The sequence below is a fragment of the Hylobates moloch genome, unplaced genomic scaffold (genome assembly GCF_009828535.3).
Source record: "Hylobates moloch isolate HMO894 unplaced genomic scaffold, HMol_V3 SCAFFOLD_6, whole genome shotgun sequence".
NCBI classification, from domain to species: Eukaryota; Metazoa; Chordata; class Mammalia; order Primates; family Hylobatidae; genus Hylobates; species Hylobates moloch.
In genome coordinates, this window is record NW_026652281.1 from 25,825,032 (window position 1) to 25,843,841 (window position 18,810).

The 18,810-nt window shown below is 37.8% G+C and overlaps 1 protein-coding gene across 1 annotated transcript in view; it reads right to left on the minus strand.

Moving 5' to 3' along the window:
* The window catches only part of SNX2 (sorting nexin 2), a 54,685-nt gene that overhangs the window by 34,023 nt on the left and 1,852 nt on the right, over positions 1-18,810 (minus strand). Inside the window, exon 2 of the mRNA XM_032156570.2 lies at positions 135-252. Within this exon, the coding sequence (XP_032012461.1) occupies positions 135-252 (118 nt within the window). The remainder of the gene's footprint in view (positions 1-134; positions 253-18,810) is intronic.

Below are 18,810 nucleotides of genomic sequence, written 5' to 3' on the forward strand. Positions count from 1 at the left end.
CCATCCTTCTAAGTAGTTACAAGAGCTACAACTAACACTTTACACAAAATTTCAGTTTTGTTTTAGATATTTTCTATCTAATAGAAAATATACTGCAATTGACCATTATTAAAAAATAAAGACATGACAATTACCTGCAAAAAGATCTTCTCTGTCATCATCTAATACAACTTCTGTGGGTTTTGGGCCATTGGAGTTTGCACTAATATCTTCTGCAGGAAGACTAGCTGGTTCTGGAGATGATGGACTTGACTGTTAAAAAAGAACAATAATAGGTAAAGGATTGGCATGTTTACCTGTTGTAATTCTGTCACCATGTACTACAGAAATAGAACATTCTCTTGATAAGAATGGAGGAAAGAACAAGAACAGCTATTTATATTTCCTCCTCTGAGAGTAAGAATGAACTAATAACACACTTTTAAGTCATCATCTTTCTTAACAAAAAGTCACTTAAGATTTAAAAAAGAAAACCTTTTTTTTCTTTTTGAGACAGGGTCTCACTCTATGGCCCAGGCTGGAGTGTAGTGATGTGAGCTTGGTTCACTGCAGCCTTGACCTCCCAGGCTCAAACGATCCTTACACCTCAGCCTCCAGGGTAGCTGGGACTAAAAGTGCACGTCACCACACCTGGTTATTTATTTATTTATTTTATTTTTTGTAGAGATGGGATTTCACCATGTTGGCCAGCTTGAACTCTCGAGCTCAAGTGATCCTCCCACCTCAGCCTCCCAAAGTGCCGGGATTACAGGTGTGTGACAACGCCCCTGGCCAGAAAACCTTTTCTAGTCATCCTTTTTGGAGGTACTAGTTTGTCATACTGAGTTATAATTAACAAAAACCAAATTTAATATTTTACACAGTCATATACAATAGAACCAAAACCACATCATGTCCCTTGATTTTCAAAAATCCCTAATTTTGTTTTTGTTATTGCCATGTTTGTTTGTTTATTTTTTCCTGGTGGGGGGCAGATATACCCAAACACCAAAATTCCACGTGACTCAACAGATCCTGAAAACATGTTGCATGTCCAAGAAGTTCAAAGCACTGTTTTACTATAAGAGGAAAACTTACTACTAGTTGAATTAAGACCAATTATTCTAAAATTTCTATCACTTCAAACTAAAAATGTGACCTCTCAAGACATTTATATTTCATCTAAGCAAATGATTATTCTTGTACTTTTGTTGAGACAGAGTCTCATTCTATTGCCCAAGCTGGAGTGCAATGGTGTAATCTTGGCTCACTGCAACCTCCACCTCCTGGGTTCAAGTGATTCTCCTCCCTCAGCCTCCCAAATAGCTGGGATTACAGGCATGCACCACCATGCCCGACTAATTTTTGTATTTTTAGTAGAGACAGGGTTTCACCATGTTGGTCAGGCTGGTCTCAAACTCCTGACCTCAGGTGATCCACCCGCCTCGGCCTCCCAAAGTGCTGGGATCACAGGAATGAGCCACTCTTGTACTTCTTTAACCATAACGTATGAGTAACACAATGAAACCTAGATTGTGTAGCTTTTATCTTTATTACAGTTTTCGTATTACAATAGTTAAAACTAGGTCTTTTTTTTTTTTTTTTTTTTTTTGAGACAGAATTTTGCTCTTCTTGCCCAGGCTGTAGTGCAATGGCGTGATATCAGCTCACTGCAACATCTGCCTCCAGGGTTCAAGTGATTCTCTTGCCTCAGCCTCCCGAGTAGCTGGGATTACAGGTGCCCACCATCGTGCCCAGCTAATTTTTTTTTGTATTTTTAGTAGAGATGGGGTTCATCATGTTGGCCAGGCAGGTCTCGAACTCCTGACCTCAGGTGATCTACCCGCCTTGGCCTCCCAAAGTGCTGGGATTATAGGCGCGAGCCACTGTGGCTGGCCAAAACGGGTCTTTTAAAAACCTTTTTATTGAAGTATAACACAAAAATACTGTATATATCAAAAGTGTACAGCTAGATAGTTTCAAAAACTCAACATACCTATGCAAATGCACTTGGATCATGAAAGACCATTACCATCAAACCCAGAAGTTCCACTTATGCTCCCTCCTATTCTTTACCATGCAGGCTTCTACCAGTATGGATCAATTATTCCTATTTTTGCTCTTCATAAAATAGAGCCATATGGTACTTATTTTTTGTGTTTGGTTTTTGGCCCTAATGTTACTATGTATGTAAGATTCTTCCATAGTGTTCTGTGTAGTAGTATACCACTCATTATCATAAATGTATAATATTTCATTGTGTGAATACCATACTTGAACCACTCTAGTGTTAAGCACTTGGAAGTTTATCAATTTTTTACTATTAATACTATCAATAGTGCTGCTATGAATTTTCTAGTTCATCTTTTAGTGAACATGTAAACAAATATGATTGTATAAACCTAAGAATGGAATAGCTGACTCACAGGGTAGATGAATGTTCAGCTTTAGAAGTTATTAGTAAACAATCTTCTAAAGTGGTTGTATAGTTTTACACTCCCACCAGCGGCAGATGAAACTTTGTTGCTCCAATTCTTTGCCAACATTTTGATATATTCCATTTTTTTCACTTTTGCTACTCTTGTATGTAGAGTTATGTATCATTGTGTTCTGAATTTGCATTTCCATGATAAGTAATGATGGTGAGCAATTTTTCATATGTTTAAAGGGAATTTAGATATCCTTTTGTGAAGAGTCTCTTCAAATATTTTGTTCATTTTTCTGTTGTTTCTATTGATATGCAGAAGTTCCTTACATATTCTGGATAAAAATTCTTTGTCAGATATGTATTAATAATTTAGTCTCCCAACCTTTGGTTTACCTTTTTACTTTCTTAATGGTAGATTTTGCAATAGAATTTCTTAATTAAAGGCAAATTGTATTAATATTTTCTTTTATAGTTACTAAGCAATTTTTTTTTGAGATGAAGTTTCACTCTTGTTGCCCAGGCTGGGGTGGAATGGCACGATCTCGGCTCACTGTAACCTCCACCTCCCGGGTTCAAGCGATTCTCCTGCCTCAGCCTCCCAAGTAGCCAGGACCACAGGCACCCGCCACCACGCCCAGATATTTTTTTTGTATTTGTAGTAGAGGAGGGGTTTCACCATGTTGGTGAGGCTGGTCTTGAAATCCTGACCTCAGGTGATCCACCCGCCTCAGCCTCCCAGAGTGCTGGGATTACAGGCATGAGCCACCTCGCCCAGCAGTTACTAAGCATTTTGTAGGATCAATAGTCTTTTGATGCCACTCCTAATTAATAAGATTTTCTCATTAGCTTTTTAAGTAAACTACCCTCAGTGGCACAAAAATATCTCTTTAGAACATTCAAAAGTAGTTTCAAACCCTTATAGGAAAATTTAAAGAGGCTTTCTTGTCTCTCAAGAACTAATTCTTAAAGTCCCAAATTCTCACAAAAGTGGGCCTCTCTTTAACTTAGCAACTTCCACTTGAAGGAATTTAAAGAACAAGTTTGTGTATTATCTCCTCTGAAAGTACTCCTGACAACCTTAACTGTAACTCTAGAAAATTGTGATTGGGTGATTGGCCTATATGCTTCCACAGAGTAACTACTTCTGTCATAATTTCTCTTACCACATTGTAAGTATTATCTGTTTTATAGACTGCACGCTGTATACAGAAAGAAAGAGTTATCTCATCTTGCTCACTACTCTTTACTCAGTATCTGGCAGCAAAACACTCAATGACTATCATTTAACTGAGTTTTAAGAAAATAATGATGGATATGTCAAAGAATTAACCACAAGTTTGTCTACCAGATGTTGTATATTACTATAAAAATTGAGGGCCAGGAGCAGTGGCTCACGCCTGTAATCCCAGCACTCTGGCAGGCCAAGGCAGGCAGATCACCTGAGGTCAGGAGTTCCAGACCAGCCTGACCAACATGGAGAAATCTCGTCTCTACTAAAGATACAACATTAGGCCAGGCGTGGTGGCTCACGCCTATAATCCCAGCACTTTGGGAGGCCGAGGCAGGCGTATCGCTTGGGGTCAAGAGTTCGAGACCAGCCTGGCCAATGTGATGAAACCCCGTCTCTACTAAAAATACAAAAATTAGCCGGGCGTGGTGGCGGGCACCTGTAATCCCAGCTACCCAGGAGGCTGAGGCGGGAGAATCTCAGGAACCCGGGAGGCAGAGGCTGCAGTGAGCTGATACTGCACCACAGCACTCCAGCCTGGGCGACAGGGCAAGACTCCATCTCAAAAAAAAAAGTAGCTGGGCATGGTGGTGCATGTCTGTAATCCCAGCTACTCGGGAGGCTGAGACAGGAGAATTGCTTGAACCCAGGAGGCGGAGGTTGTGGTGAGCTGAGATCACGCCATCACACTCCAGCCTGGGCAACAAGAACGAAACTCCATCTCAAAAAAAAAAAAAAAAAAAAATTGAAATAGCCTATAGTGCATCCACATAAAAATATGACAGAGTGGCTCCAATATCTATTAATGATCAAAACTTTCAGTAAACTAGTAATAGAGGATATCCTGAAAAAGAATATCTACAAAAAGCCTACAACTAACATCATACTTAATGGTGAGAAATTTGAAGCTTTCCCAGTAACATCAGGAACAAGACAAGGTTGTCCCCTTTTACCACTTCTTTTCAACATCATACTGAAAGTTCTAGCTGCATGCAAAAAGACAAGAAAAGGAAGTAAAAGGCAGAAAGACTGGGAAGAAGAAACAACTGCCCTTCTTGGTAGGTGACCCAATTCAGAAATCCAGATATTTTCCCAAAGTCCTACTCTCGTACCACCCACATCTTCCATATCTAGCCAATTCCCCTATCTTCTATCCTTTCTCTCACTTATATGTATCTCTGCTGCAACATCCCAAAACCATTTTTTTTTTCTGCCCAACCAAAGTGAACTGTCTTACTATCTTCTTCCCCAACTTCCAGTATATTCTTCATATTGTTACAAGGAAATCTAAAAACCTATGTGTTGCTCATAGTTCTTCAATGACTTCTCATTGACTATGGTCTAAAAGCTAACCCCCTTTGCATACATACAAAGTAAGCAACTAGTTTTCCCCATAAACCCTCATCTGCGGCCACACACCATCTTTCTATGATGTGCATTTTATGCTCACTGACGTAATGAAAAATTGTTTGGAGTTCTCCCAATATAACATACCGTATTTTATCTTGCTTTTGTAGAAAACAGAAATACAAAGAGGTCGAGCTACAGCCAAGAGTTAGCCCCCAAGAGGATCCACCCACGTGATCCCTACCTCCAAGAATCCACATCTTTGTATAGTACCCTCCCACACTGTATCAGGGTAGATCTGTGTGACCAACAGCATACAGCAGAAATGATAGTATGTCACTTCTGACATTAGGTTATAAATGACTGTGGCTTCCATCTTGGTTGGTCTTGTGATTACCCTTTCTCTCTGACCACTCATTGGGAAAAACGGCTTGTCAGATGCTGACTAGTCTACAGAGAGGTCACGTCGCAAGGATATGAAGGTTCCTCTTAATGGCCATGAGAGTGAGCTTAGAAGTGGATCCTCCTTGGCCAGGCAGGGTGGCTCACGCCTGTAATCTCAGCACTTTGGGAGGCTGAGGTGGGTGGATCACCTGAGGTCACGAGTTCAGGACCAGCCTGGCCAACATGGAGAAACCCCATCTCTATTAAATATACAAAAAAATTAGCCAGGCATAGTGGCGCATACCTGTAGTCCCAGCTACTTGGGAGGCTGAGGCAGGAGGATAGCTTGAACCCTGGAGGCGGAGGTTGCAGTGAGTTGAGATCGCACCACTGCACGCCAGCCTGGGCAACAGAGTAAGACTCTGTGAGAAAAAAAAAAAAAAAAAGTAGATCCTCCTCAGCTGTCAGATGACTGCAGCACTGGCTGAAATCCTGACTACAATTGTATGAAAGACCTTGGATGAGAATACCTAGCTAGCTAAGCTGCTCCTGGATTTCCAACCCTTAAAAACTGTGATATAATGTTTATTATTTTAAGTCGCTAATGTGTTACACAGCAACAGATGACTCATACAAGTGGTAAGCCAACTAGAGCCCCTCTCTCTGATTATAACTAAAGCCTATAGATAAAATTTAAAAAGTACTTGAGGAATCTAAAAAGTAAACAAATTCTGACAGATTGTAAAAGGCAGACAGTCTATTCCTTTCCTCTTTTCTCTAACAGTTTTGTCCTGAAAGTGGGCCTCAGTCACAGACCTGTGCAATGGTATAGAGACAGAGACAGCTAAACTCTGGTAGAAATCTCATCTTTATGGCCAGATGAATCAGACAAAGGGGTCATATGAGCTAAGGAGTATGTGTATATGAATAAATCCCTGTTTTTTTCCCCCTGTTTTCTCTTGCAGATTTGCTGAAAGCAAGTCCCAGGCATGGAGCTGCACTACAGGAGCTACAGCACAGGTAGATAAAACGCCAAAAGAAACCTCATCTTTCAGGCTAGAGGAACTGTCTGTGTGTGTGTGTGTGTGTGTGTGTGTGTGTGTGTGTGTGTCGTCGGGAAGGGGGGGCGGTCTTGTAAACTGAAGAATGTGGGGAATATCCCAGAGAAAACACTGGAGAAGGGGATCCCCTAATTCTGTGAATGAATGTGTGCAAATCTCAGGGTCAACCCCGAGCAGCACATATGTAGCCAAACAGCACAGCAATTCTCACAGACTGGAAAACTCAACTGATACCTAGGCACTGTCAAAGTCCCAGACTAAGACCTGAATGGTGCCTGCATGAGACGGACCTGAAGAAGCAAAAGCTTTGAAAACTGAACTGAGATTAGAACCACTGCCCACAGAAGGCAAAACAGAAATTTGGAATCTGAACCTAAGCAAGTTGATTGCCTGACCAAACAAAAAAAAAAAACAAAAAATCCCAATAGTCTCCAGAGGATTATAACAGGACGCAGAGCCTACACAATATAACATTTGGGATGTTTAAGATATAGTCCAAAATTATTTGTCATAAAGAGTCCAACAAATGTGACCAAATCTTAAGAGAAAAGACAATCAACAGATGTCAACCTAGAAATAACCCACATGTTGAATGTATTATTTTTTAAAACTTTTAAAAGCATTTCTAACTATGTTGTGTGAAGTAAAGGTAAACATATTTGAAGTAAATGAAATGACAGCTCTCAGCAAAGAAACAGAAGCTGCTGCAAAAAAGAAAGCTGCTACAAAAAAAGAGAAAGAAAATAAAATGTTAGAACTGAAAAAAAATAATTACCTGAAACAAAAAATTCACATAAACTCAATAACAGAATGAGCTGTGGCCGAAGAGAATAATGGGTTGTTATTGTTATTGACAGAGCAAAGTGTTAGTGCAATTGAAAATAAATCCACAGAAAATATCCAATCTGAATAACAAAGATAACTTCTCCTGAGAAAAGAAGCTGAAAAAATGAACAAAGCCTCAAGGACCTATGGGACAATACTAAAATGTTCCAGAAGGAAGGATGAAAGATTGCTGCAGAAGTATTTAAAGAAACAGTAGCTGAAATTTCCTGAATTTGGTGAACAATATAAATGTACAGATTCGAGAAGCCTGGCAAACCTCATTGAGGCTAAAATCAAAGAATACAATGCCTACACACATTAGATTCAAACTGCTGAAAATGGAAGCTATAGGGGAAAAAATATAAGCAGCTAGAGAAAAACAACATATTTTTACAGGGGAATACCAATTTAAACAACTGGATTTGTCACCAGAAATCACAAAGGCTACAAAACAGTGGAATAACACTTTCAAAGTGTTGAAAGACCTATTGACGCAGAAACCTATAAACGGTGAAAATATCCTTCAGGATTGAAGGTGAAATAAAGTTTTCAGATGAAGTACAAATTAAGAATATTCATCACCAATACATCTGCTCAAAAAGAAATGCTGAAGGAAATTCTTTATGCTAAAAAGAAAAATTACAAGCGCAAACCTTGGGTAAAAAAAGCAATAAAAATGGTAAATATCTGAATAAATAAAACATAGTATTTTTTCCTCTTAAGTTCTTTAAAATAGACATGACTGTTGAAGTAAAGATTATAATACAGTATACAGCTATAAAACATGTAAACTATTTGCAATGTATAATGCATTCTTATCGTAACTGAAAGTTCATATTGCTAATACCTTGGGTGCTCATAGTTTTGACACCAGAAACAAAGAAAGAAAAACAAACATGTTTATATAACAAAAACAACCCTTTCACCTCATAGTCCAGAGCCCAAGAGTGGACTGCACAATGGGAATGATGTGGGCAGTGGGCAACTCAAGTAGAGGCTGCTGGGGAGCAGTCATATCACTATGGAGACGCTATGAGGAATCCACTTCCTTCAAGTGTCCAACCATCAGCAGCTTGAAGTCCCCTGCTCAACTGCCAGGGAGCTATCACTCTTTTTCTTTCTTTTTTTGGGGGGGGATAGTCTTGCTCTGTCCCCCAGGCTGGTGTGCAGTCGTGCAATCTTGGCTCACTGCAACTTCTGCCTCTCAGGTTCAAGCAATTCTCCTACCTCAGCCTCCCAAATAGCTGGAACTACAGGCATGCACCACCATGCCTAGCTAATTTTTGTACTTTTTGTAGAGACAGGGTTTCACCATGTTGGCTAGGCTGGTCTCAAACTCCTGACGTCAAGTGATCCACCTGCTTTGGCCTCTCGAAGTGCTAGGATTACAGGCGTGAGCCACCACACCCAGCCAAGGGAGCTGTCACTCTTTAAAGGTTGTAAAAACCTACTTATCTTTGTCCTGCCTCTCCATGCCTCTTCCAGGTTCCTACTGAATGGGAAAAGAGCTGTTTTCTAGTGGATGGAAAGGAGTGTGGAGAGTGAGTGCCAAATGAGAAAGTGATGGTGGAAAGGAATACTGATGGCTTCTCTGTCTGTGGCACAGATTCTTCATGATGAGAACTACAGTTGTCCAAGATATACAATTGAGCAGACATCTATATTCTTAATAAACGAATATTCCTTTATTCCCCCACACCATCACCTGGTAGTATGCAGGATAAAAAATTTTAAGATTTTTTTGCTAGTATCTCTTCAATTAAAAAGTGGCACTTTGGATTCCAAACAAGATCAACAAGGATCACTAAAGCCTCCCTCCTCCACAGACACGACACTAAACATTCTGGATAGAATACAAAAAGCAACAAAAGTAAAAAATAGCAGGCAGACTAAGGAGGGAGCCAAAATGTAAAAAAATGGCCCATCCTTGCAAGGATCCATTTTGCCATTTTTTTTTGTATTCTGTCTTGACTTTTCCTGAGGATGGCGCCAACTGCAAAACTATGCTATTGGTGTGGGCAGCAATGACTTCCAAGCGTAAAGGAGGGAAGGTAAATGAACCTATGTGGTTGTAAAGCTTGGCATTTTACGTGAAGTATAATATCAACTCAGGTATGCATATTTTAAGCTGCAGAGCAACCACTAAAATATATATTTAAACATAATGATATTAAACAAATACCCAGTAGATAAAATGAAATACTAATAAACATAAAGTAATACATAAGAAAGGAGAAAAGGAAAAAAACTGAAGAGAAACTTTTCAAAAGGGCACACAGAACACTCACCATAATAGAACATATTCTGGGCCATAAACCAAACTTTAACAAATTAAAAAAATGAAACGCATAAAACATTCTCTTACCATCACCAAACGAAACCAGAAATCAGTAATAGCTATCTGGAATATCCTCAAATTTTGGAAATTAAATAATGTACTTCTAAATAACTCATAGATCAAATAAGAGGTCACAAGAGAAACCAGAAATTATTTTAAATTGAATGAAAACAAAAAAACATTTATCAAAATTTGTGGAATGCAGCCAAAGTCGTGCTTAGAGGGAAATACATAGCTAAATAGCAAGAGTAGGGAAAAAAGTCTCAAATCAATGATCCAAGCTTCTACTTTAATAAGAAACCAAAAACCAGGCTCAGTGCAGTGGCTCACACTTGTAATTCCAGCATTTTGGGAGGCCAAGGTAAGTGGCTCACTTGGGGCCAGGAGTTTGAGAGCAGCCTGGGCAACATAGTGTGACTCCCTGTCTCTACAAAAAAAAATAAAAATAAAAATAAAAATTAACAAACAAAAAAAACTAGAAAAGCAAATTAAACACAAAGCAAGCAGAAGAAAGAAAACAAAGGGCAGAAATCAATGAAATTCACAACAAAAACAACAGGAGGAAAAAAATCAATGAAAGCAAAAGCTAATTGAGAAGATCCTAAGAGGATATCAAACCTCCACCAAATCAAAATACATAAATAAACAGAAGATGTAAATTACCAGTATCAGGAAAAAAAAGTTTACCATCCAGACTCCACAAACATGATAACAGGATGACAACTATTACAAAAAACAGTATGCCCATAAAGTTCACAACTGAGACTGAATGGATAAATTCCTTAAAAGATATATTTCCAAAGTTCACCATGAAGTAGTCCTGTATTTTAAAAATTGAATTTGTCATTAAAAGCCTTCCAACAAACAAAACTACAATTCAGATGACTTCATTAGTAAATTCTATCAACATTTAGGGAAGACATAAGACTAATTCCACACAACCTCTTCAAGAATATGGAATAAGAGTAAACACTTGCCAAATCACTTAATGAAGCTAGCATTTCTCATATGAAAACCAAAGACATACGAAAAAGAAAACACAACTACCTGTCATGAACATAGACATAAAAGCCTAAACAAAATCTAGCAAATTGCATCCAGCAATATATAAAAAGGATAAATACATTATGATTGTGTGGGGTTTATCCTAGGAATGTAATGATGATTCAACCTTTTTGAATCAGTTTGAAAATCATTCTGAGGGTGGGGCTTAAAAGAAAAAAAGAAAAAAAAATCAATATAATCTACCTTATCAATAAACTAAAGAAGAAAACTATATGATTATCATAATGAATGCAGAAAAAGCATTTGTCAAAATTAACATCCATTCATGGATAAAAACTCAGAAAACTAGAAACAGAGGAGAACTTCTTTTACTTGATGAAGCTCATTAGAAAAAAAAACCTTATAGATAACATCTTACATCCTGAGATCATGAAAAAGGAAAGAATATTTACTATCTTTTATTCAAATATTCAAATATTCACCACTTTAATTCAATATTATACTTGTGGTCCTACCCAGCCATTAGGACAAGAGAAAAAAAAAAAGGTATAAAGACTAAGAGAAGGAAATAAAACTACAATCACAAACAATATGATTATCTACACAGAAAATCATCAGACTCTACAAAAACCTACTAAACCTAGTAAGTGTTTAGAACAGTTGCTATCATACAGGGTCAACATGCAACCAAAGGGGAAATATAAAAAGTAATAAAAGAAATAAAAGCACTAAAAACTATGAAATACTCAGCATACAGATCTAGCACGTAACAAAATATGTGCTAGATCTATATGCTGAAAGCTACAAACATTAATGAAAGAAAATCAAGTAAGATCTAACTAAATAAAGAGAGAGATTATCCTTATAGCTTGAAGGCTCAATATTGTTAATGGGTTAATTCTCCTGAAACTAATTTATGAATTCAACACAATCCCAATTAAAATCTCAGCAGGATTTTTCAGTAGAAATCAACAAGTTGATTCTAAAATTATAAGAAAAAGCAAAAGAACTAGAATAGCCAAGGCAATTTTTAAAATAACAAAGTTAGAGGAGTCTTTCGACTTGATTTCAAGATTCAGATTAAATAATCAAGACAGTGTAGACTGGGAAAGGATTCTCAATAAATCAATGAAATAAAACACAAATAGGTCAACCCACACATATATGGTCAGTTCATTTCTGAAAAAGACAGCCCAATAAAGAAAGGCTAGACTTTCAACAAATGGTGCTGGAATAATTAAGTATCTGTATTTTAAAAAAAGAATGTCAACCCATATCTCATACAAAGATTAACTCAACATGAATCCTAAATGTACAATGTAAAATTCCAAATTCTTTTGGAAGAAACTATAAGCAAAACCTTTGTGACCATGGGTTAAAGTTAGCAAAGGATTTCATATATGTGACATCTAAAATACTATCAATAAAAAAACAAAAGATAGCGTTCCTTTAAATGTTAATGTTAAACATCTGCTCTGAGAAAGATACCGTTAATCAAACAAAAACACAAGTCACCGGGCAGGCACGGTGGCTCACGCCTGTAATCCCAGCAGTCTGGGAGGCCGAGATGGGCGAATCACAAGGTGATGAGATCGAGACCATCCTGGCTAACATGGTGAAACCTTGTCTCTGCTAAAAATACAAAAAAAAATCAGCTGGGCATGGTGGCACGTACCTGTAGTCCCAGCTACTCAGGAGGTTGAGGCAGGAGAATCGCTTGAACTGGGGAGGTGGAGGTTGCAGTGAGCCGAGATCATGCCACTGCACTCCAACCTAGTGACACAGTGAGACTCCATCTCAGCAAAAACAAAAAACAAAAAGAAACAAAACAAAAAACACAAGCCACCGACTGCGAAAAAAAATATTCAGAACATAAATAATTCTCAAAATTCAATATTTTAAATGAGCAAAACAGGTCAGGTGCAGTAGCTCACACCTGTAATCCCAACACTTTGGGAGGCCGAGGAAGGTAGATCACTTCAGGTCAGGAGTTCAAGACCAGCCTGGCTAACATGGCAAAACCCCATCTCTACTAAAAATACAAAAATTAGCTGGACATGGTGGTGGGCACCTGTAATCCCAGCTACTAGGGAGGCTGAGGCAGGAGAATCTCTTGAACCCAGGAGGCAGAGGTTGCAGTGAGCAGAGATTGCGCCAACTGCTCTCTAGCCTGGGCAACAGAGTGAGACTCCATCTCAAATAAAATAAAACAAAATAAAATAAAATAAAATAGGCCAGGCGTGGTGGCTCACGCCTGTAATCTCAGCACTTTGGGAGGCTGAGGAGGGCGAACTGCCTGAGGTTAGGAATTAGAGACCAACCTGGATAACAAGGTGAAACCCTGTCTCTACTAAAAATACAAAAATTAGCTGGGCATGGGGGTGGGCGTCTATATCCCAGCTATTCAGGAGGCTGAGGCAGGAGAATCTTTTGAACCCGGGAGGTGGAGGTTGCAGTGAACCGAGATCACACCACGGCACTCCAAGCCTGGGCGACAAAGCAAGACTCTATCTCAAATAAAATAAAATAAAAAAATAAGCAAAAGATGTAAAAGGACACATAACCAAAAAAGATAATATTCAGACGGTATGTACATAAAAAGATACTCAGCAACATGAGTCATTAGTGAATATATATTAAAGGCACGAGGTAACACTAAACACCTCTTAGAATGGCTAAAAATCAGTGTTGTTCTGGTAAATGTTTGGCAATCAGATCTGCAGAGGAGAAGATCCAGATTTTTAGCTTTTGCTGATTTCTGTGGTAGAGTTGAGAAGACACGTACCTTCCACCATACAGACACAACAGACATAATTAATCTCAAGAGCATAGGTAATAGTGAAATGTAGTAAAGGAATTAGAAAGCAAAGAGCTTTATATATATATTTTTTACATATTTATAACATTAATAAAAATTCATAAAATTATTTATAATCTTTACATATGTATATATTTAATTTTAAATTCATTGAATTTAATTTTTAATAATGGCTGTTTATTAACTAGTTCATAAAATTCCTAAAAATGTAACATGCAGTTCTTGCTAGCAAGACTAGCCTTAAGCTCACCACTGCCTAAAATTAAAACTGATAATAACAAGTGCTGACAAGGATATGGAAAAACTGTCATTCTTAGTCATTATTGATGCAATGCAAAATGGTACAGCCACTTTGGAAAAGAGTTTGGCAGTTTATTTGAAATTAAGCTTATATTTACCACACAAGCCAGCCACCCTACTTTGTAAGTATGTACGCTGCAAAACTGAAAACTCATGCTCACACAAAAGCCTGTAAGTACATGTTTATATTGCTTTATTCATAAATACCCCAAACTGGAAACAACTGAAATGTCCTTCAGCTGATCAACAAACTGTTACATACAAACAATGGAATACTAAATTCAATAATAAACAAGTCATTAACAATTGATACACAGAACTTAATGACTCTCAAATGCTTTATGTTAAGTTAAAGAAAGTCAAACTCTAAAAGTTTCATAATCTATGATTCCACCTATATGACATTCTAGAAAAGACAAAACTTGAGGCAGAAAACAGATCAGTGGTTGCCAGAGGCTGGGTAGAGGCTAAGAAAATCTCTTCAAGAAAAGCTGGGCCAGGCGCGGTGGCTCACGCTTGTAATCCCAGCACTTTGGGAGGCCGAGGCGGGCGAATCACGAGGTCGGTCAGGAGATCGAGACCACGGTGAAACCCCGTCTCTACTAAAAATACAAAAAATTAGCCGGGTGTGGTGGTGGGCGCCTGTAGTCCCAGCTACTCGGAGAGGCTGAGGCAGGAGAATGGCGTGAACCTGGGAGGCGGAGCTTGTAGTGAGCCGAGACTGCGCCACTGCACTCCAGCCTGGGCGACAGAGCGAAGACTCCGTCTCCAAAAAAACAAAAAAAAACAAAAGCTGAGCATCCCTGTCTTAAGCAACTTAATAGAATAACATATTTTTATAGGATCTAAAAATAATTCATTCAAAACTCCTTAAATTTAATGGTTTCAAGAGAAAGTGGTCAACTTGAATCATGCTTCTTCATAAATCTCTTTCTAGTAATTTTCCATGCTTAATGCATTTAAATACCTGTTCACAAATTTTTCCCTCTGAAACATAGATAATTCATAATGAAATTTTCAAAAAATTCATACATTTAAAGTTGGAGGCCCAAGGATTAGAAAACAGAATTAAGAAAACAAGGCTGGGTGCGGTGGCTCAGGCCTGTAATCCCAGCACTTTGGGGGGCCGAGGTGGACAGATCACGAGGTCAGGAGTTCAAGACCTGCTTGGTCAACATGGTGAAACCTCGTCTCCACTAAAAATACAAAAATTAGCCGGGCATGGTGGCATGCATCTGTAATCCCAGCTACCTGGAAGGCTGAGGCAGGAGAATTGCTTGAACCTGGGAGGCAGAGGCTGCAGTGAGCTGAGGTTGTGCCACTGCACTCCAGCCTGGGACAGAGCAAGACTCCGTCTCAAAAAAAAAAAAAAAAAAAAAAAAGACAAAAGAAAACAAGTTATATACACTTTTACTACCTGTTGTGTTAGAACAGCAGATACTAAACTTGCTCTCAGTTCCTCTTTATCAAAAGTGTCTCTTGTCTTATTCTACTTTCTTTCTCTTGATAATTCTCAACCACTTTCAGGGCCTCAAAGATCATCTCTATGCAATCAAGTCACCCCACTCTTCTATACTACTTCTATACCTTGTGCATATTTTAATTACATATATATCACCTGTTTCTGTACCTTGTGCAGATTTTTAATTACACATATATCACTGGTATGGCAGGTATTTATTCACATGGTTGTATTCCGTTGGTTCATACACTCCACTATAGGAGGACTAGATTTCCACAAAGATCCCGGTTTAGTGTTTTCAATAAGTTTAAGATAGACTCCCAAAGCCACATCTCTAGCCCATCCAGCAGTCCTAGCTGCCTAATGCTATCTTCACTGATATAACATAACCTCAAGTGAAATAAACTTATTATTCCCTCCCCTAAGAATCATCTGAAGGGAGGCATTATAAGTCTTCTGAATATTATCTTTTAATCTGTTATTACATAAGTTCTCTTTTCTCCTTTATTATTTGCACGTTCTTTCTTTAGGCCTTTAACCTCAGACTATTTAAAGTGCCTCCAACTCGGAACAAAACAAACTGGGGCCTGTAAGGGGAGGGTGGGAGAGCATTAGGGAAAAGATCTAATGCATGCTGGGCTTAATACCTAGGTGATGGGTTGATAGGAGCAGCAAACCACCATGGCACACATTTACCTATTAACAAACCTGCAAATCCTGCACATGTACCCTAGAACTTGAAAAAATAAAATAATTTTTTTAAAAAGTGCCTCCAACTCATCCCATTTTGGGAAACCAGTCTGGCAACTCTTCAAATGATTAAACACGGAGTTACCACATAACCCAGCAATTCCATTTGTACACGAATGTTAACGGTATTATTCACAATAGCTGAATATTCACGGTCATATTCATAACCACCTAAATGTCCATCAACAAATGGTTAAACTGTGGTACAGCCATACCATAGAATATTATTTGGTCATAAAAAGGAATGAAGTATTGATACACGCTACAGACCTAGAAACCATTGTACTAAAGGAAAAAAGCCTGTCATAAAAGACCATGTATTATACGATTCATTCACATAAAGTCTAGAATAGGGAAATCTAGAGACAGAAAGTAGATTAGTGGCTGCTTAGAGTTGAGGGCAGAGGGGATGAGAGAATTAAGGCGTGGGATGATAGCTAAAGGGTACAGGGTATCTTTCTGATGTGATGAAATGCTCTAAAACTGAGGTGATGTTGAACATATCTGTGAATACACTAGAAGCCATTAAATTGTACATACTAAATGGGTAAATTATATGATATATAAATCATATCTCAACACAGCTGTTTTTAAAAAAGAACCAGGTAGTTAATATAAATTCCTGACCTTTTTTTTAAAATGTACTATCTACTACTCCATGCAAAACTGTATTTAAAGTTTAAAGCACCATTAAGCTTAGGGTTGTACCATTTAAAGAATAAAACAGTATTCACAAACAAGTTAAAGCCTTGCCTCTCAGGTACCATAAAAGAACAGGCTTTTCCCAGATTTTTTCCCTTCTCATTCCCTTCTCAGTCTCCATCCCTTTTTTGTTTCACAGTCACAACAGAAACATACAGTAGGGGTTTGAAATGTTTTATTTACTGATACAGCTTTATGTGGCTGTTATTAATTTTGTAAGGGGATACAGCTTTATGTGGCTGTTATTAATTTTGAAAGGGGAGGAGTTTAACATTGGGCTAAAAAATATACACATAAGAAAAAAATTCTCAACATCACTTATCATCAAAGAAATGCAAATCAAAACCACAATAAGATATTATCTCACCGCAGTCAGAATAGCTATTAAAAAGTCAAAAAATAGGGCATGGTGGCGCACGCCTGTAGTCCCAGCTACTCAGGAGGCTGAGGCAGGAGAATTGCTTGAACCTGGGACGTGGAGATTGCAGTGAGCCAAGATCGAACCACTGCACTCCAGCCTGGGTGACAGAGCGAGACTCTGTCTCAAAAAAAATAAAAATAAAAATAAAAATAAATAAAAAGTCAAAAAATAACAAATGCGAGCAAAGATGTGGAGAAAGGAGTTATCTTATACACTGCTGATGGGAACGTAATTAGTATAGCCGTTATGGAAAACAGTACAGAGTTTACTCGGAAAACTAAAAATACAACTACCGTATGATTCAGCAATCCCACTACTGGGTAAATATCTAAAGGAAAGGAAATAAATATGTTGGAGATATCTGTGCCCCCATGTTTACTGCAGCACTATTCACAATAGCCAAGATTTGGAAACAATCTAGGTATCCACCAAAAGATGAATGAATCAAGAGCATGTGGTATATATGCATGATGGAATACTATTCAACTATAAAAAGGAATGAAATCCTGTCATTTGCAACAACATGGATGAGCCTGGAGGACATTATGTTAAGTAAAATAAGCCAGGCACAGAAAGACAAATACTGCATGTTCTTACTCGTATGTAAAAGTTAAAAAAGTTGATCTTACAGAAGTAGAAACTAGACTAGTGATTACTAGAGTGTGGGAAGGGGCCAATAGTCAAAAATGGGTTAACATACAAAATTACAGCCAAATAGGAGGAATAAATTCTAGTGTTCTAGAACACCATACATTGACTAAAATTAACAATTTATTGTATCTTTTCAAAGGACTAGATGAGCAGATTTTGAATGTTCCCAACACAAAGAACTGATAAACGTTTGAGGTAATGGATAAGCTAATTACCCTGATTTGATCATTACACATTGTACACAGGTACTGAAACATCACACTGTACTCCATAAATATGTATATTATGTGTCAATTAAAAATAATAGAAGTAAAAATATACACATAAGTGTACAGATATAGTAATGCATAAGCATTACAAGCTAAACAATTATGCCATTGAAGCTTTCTATAATTTGATTTTCACTTAAATTTCAATTGATCCCCCTGCAAATTAAATGCTCTTAAATGAAAAAGTTCCTCTATGAATAATATAATAAACTCTGACTTACTTTAAGTTAAAAGACATTAATTTATATGTCTTACTTTCGATTTTATGGTTTAAGTAGTATATATTTTCTTAGGTAATAACTATTCAAGCCTGATGATCTATATCAGAATCACCTAGGGCCTTGCAACTCAACGTTGTCTGTGGACCAGAAGCACTGATATCAGGAAAGCTTGTTAAAAATGCAGAATATTGGGCTCTACCCAGTCCTACAGAATCCGAATTTGCACTTCAACAAGATCCCTATTTATAAAGATTGCAAAACACGGATTTAGAACACTTATTAAACATGCAGTTTCCAGTGAGGCACAGGCATCTGCATTTTAAAGATGAATACTGTGGATACTCCGGGACACCACAGTTTGAGAAGCACTGTTTAAAAGAAAAGTGAAGTACTGAAAGAACATTCCTTTAAAGCAGTTTTGGTATACTAGGAAATACTGCTATATATCCTTCCCAAATTTGAAAAGAAAAAAAAAAAATCTGACTTTACAAATCTCATAGCCACACCACCTTCTGAAAATTAGTAACCTAAATGAGTACATTAAATAAGGTGCTGAGATGAACAATCAAAAACAAATGTGTTTACAACTTTTACAGTGCGTTAACCAAGATAAACTATTCA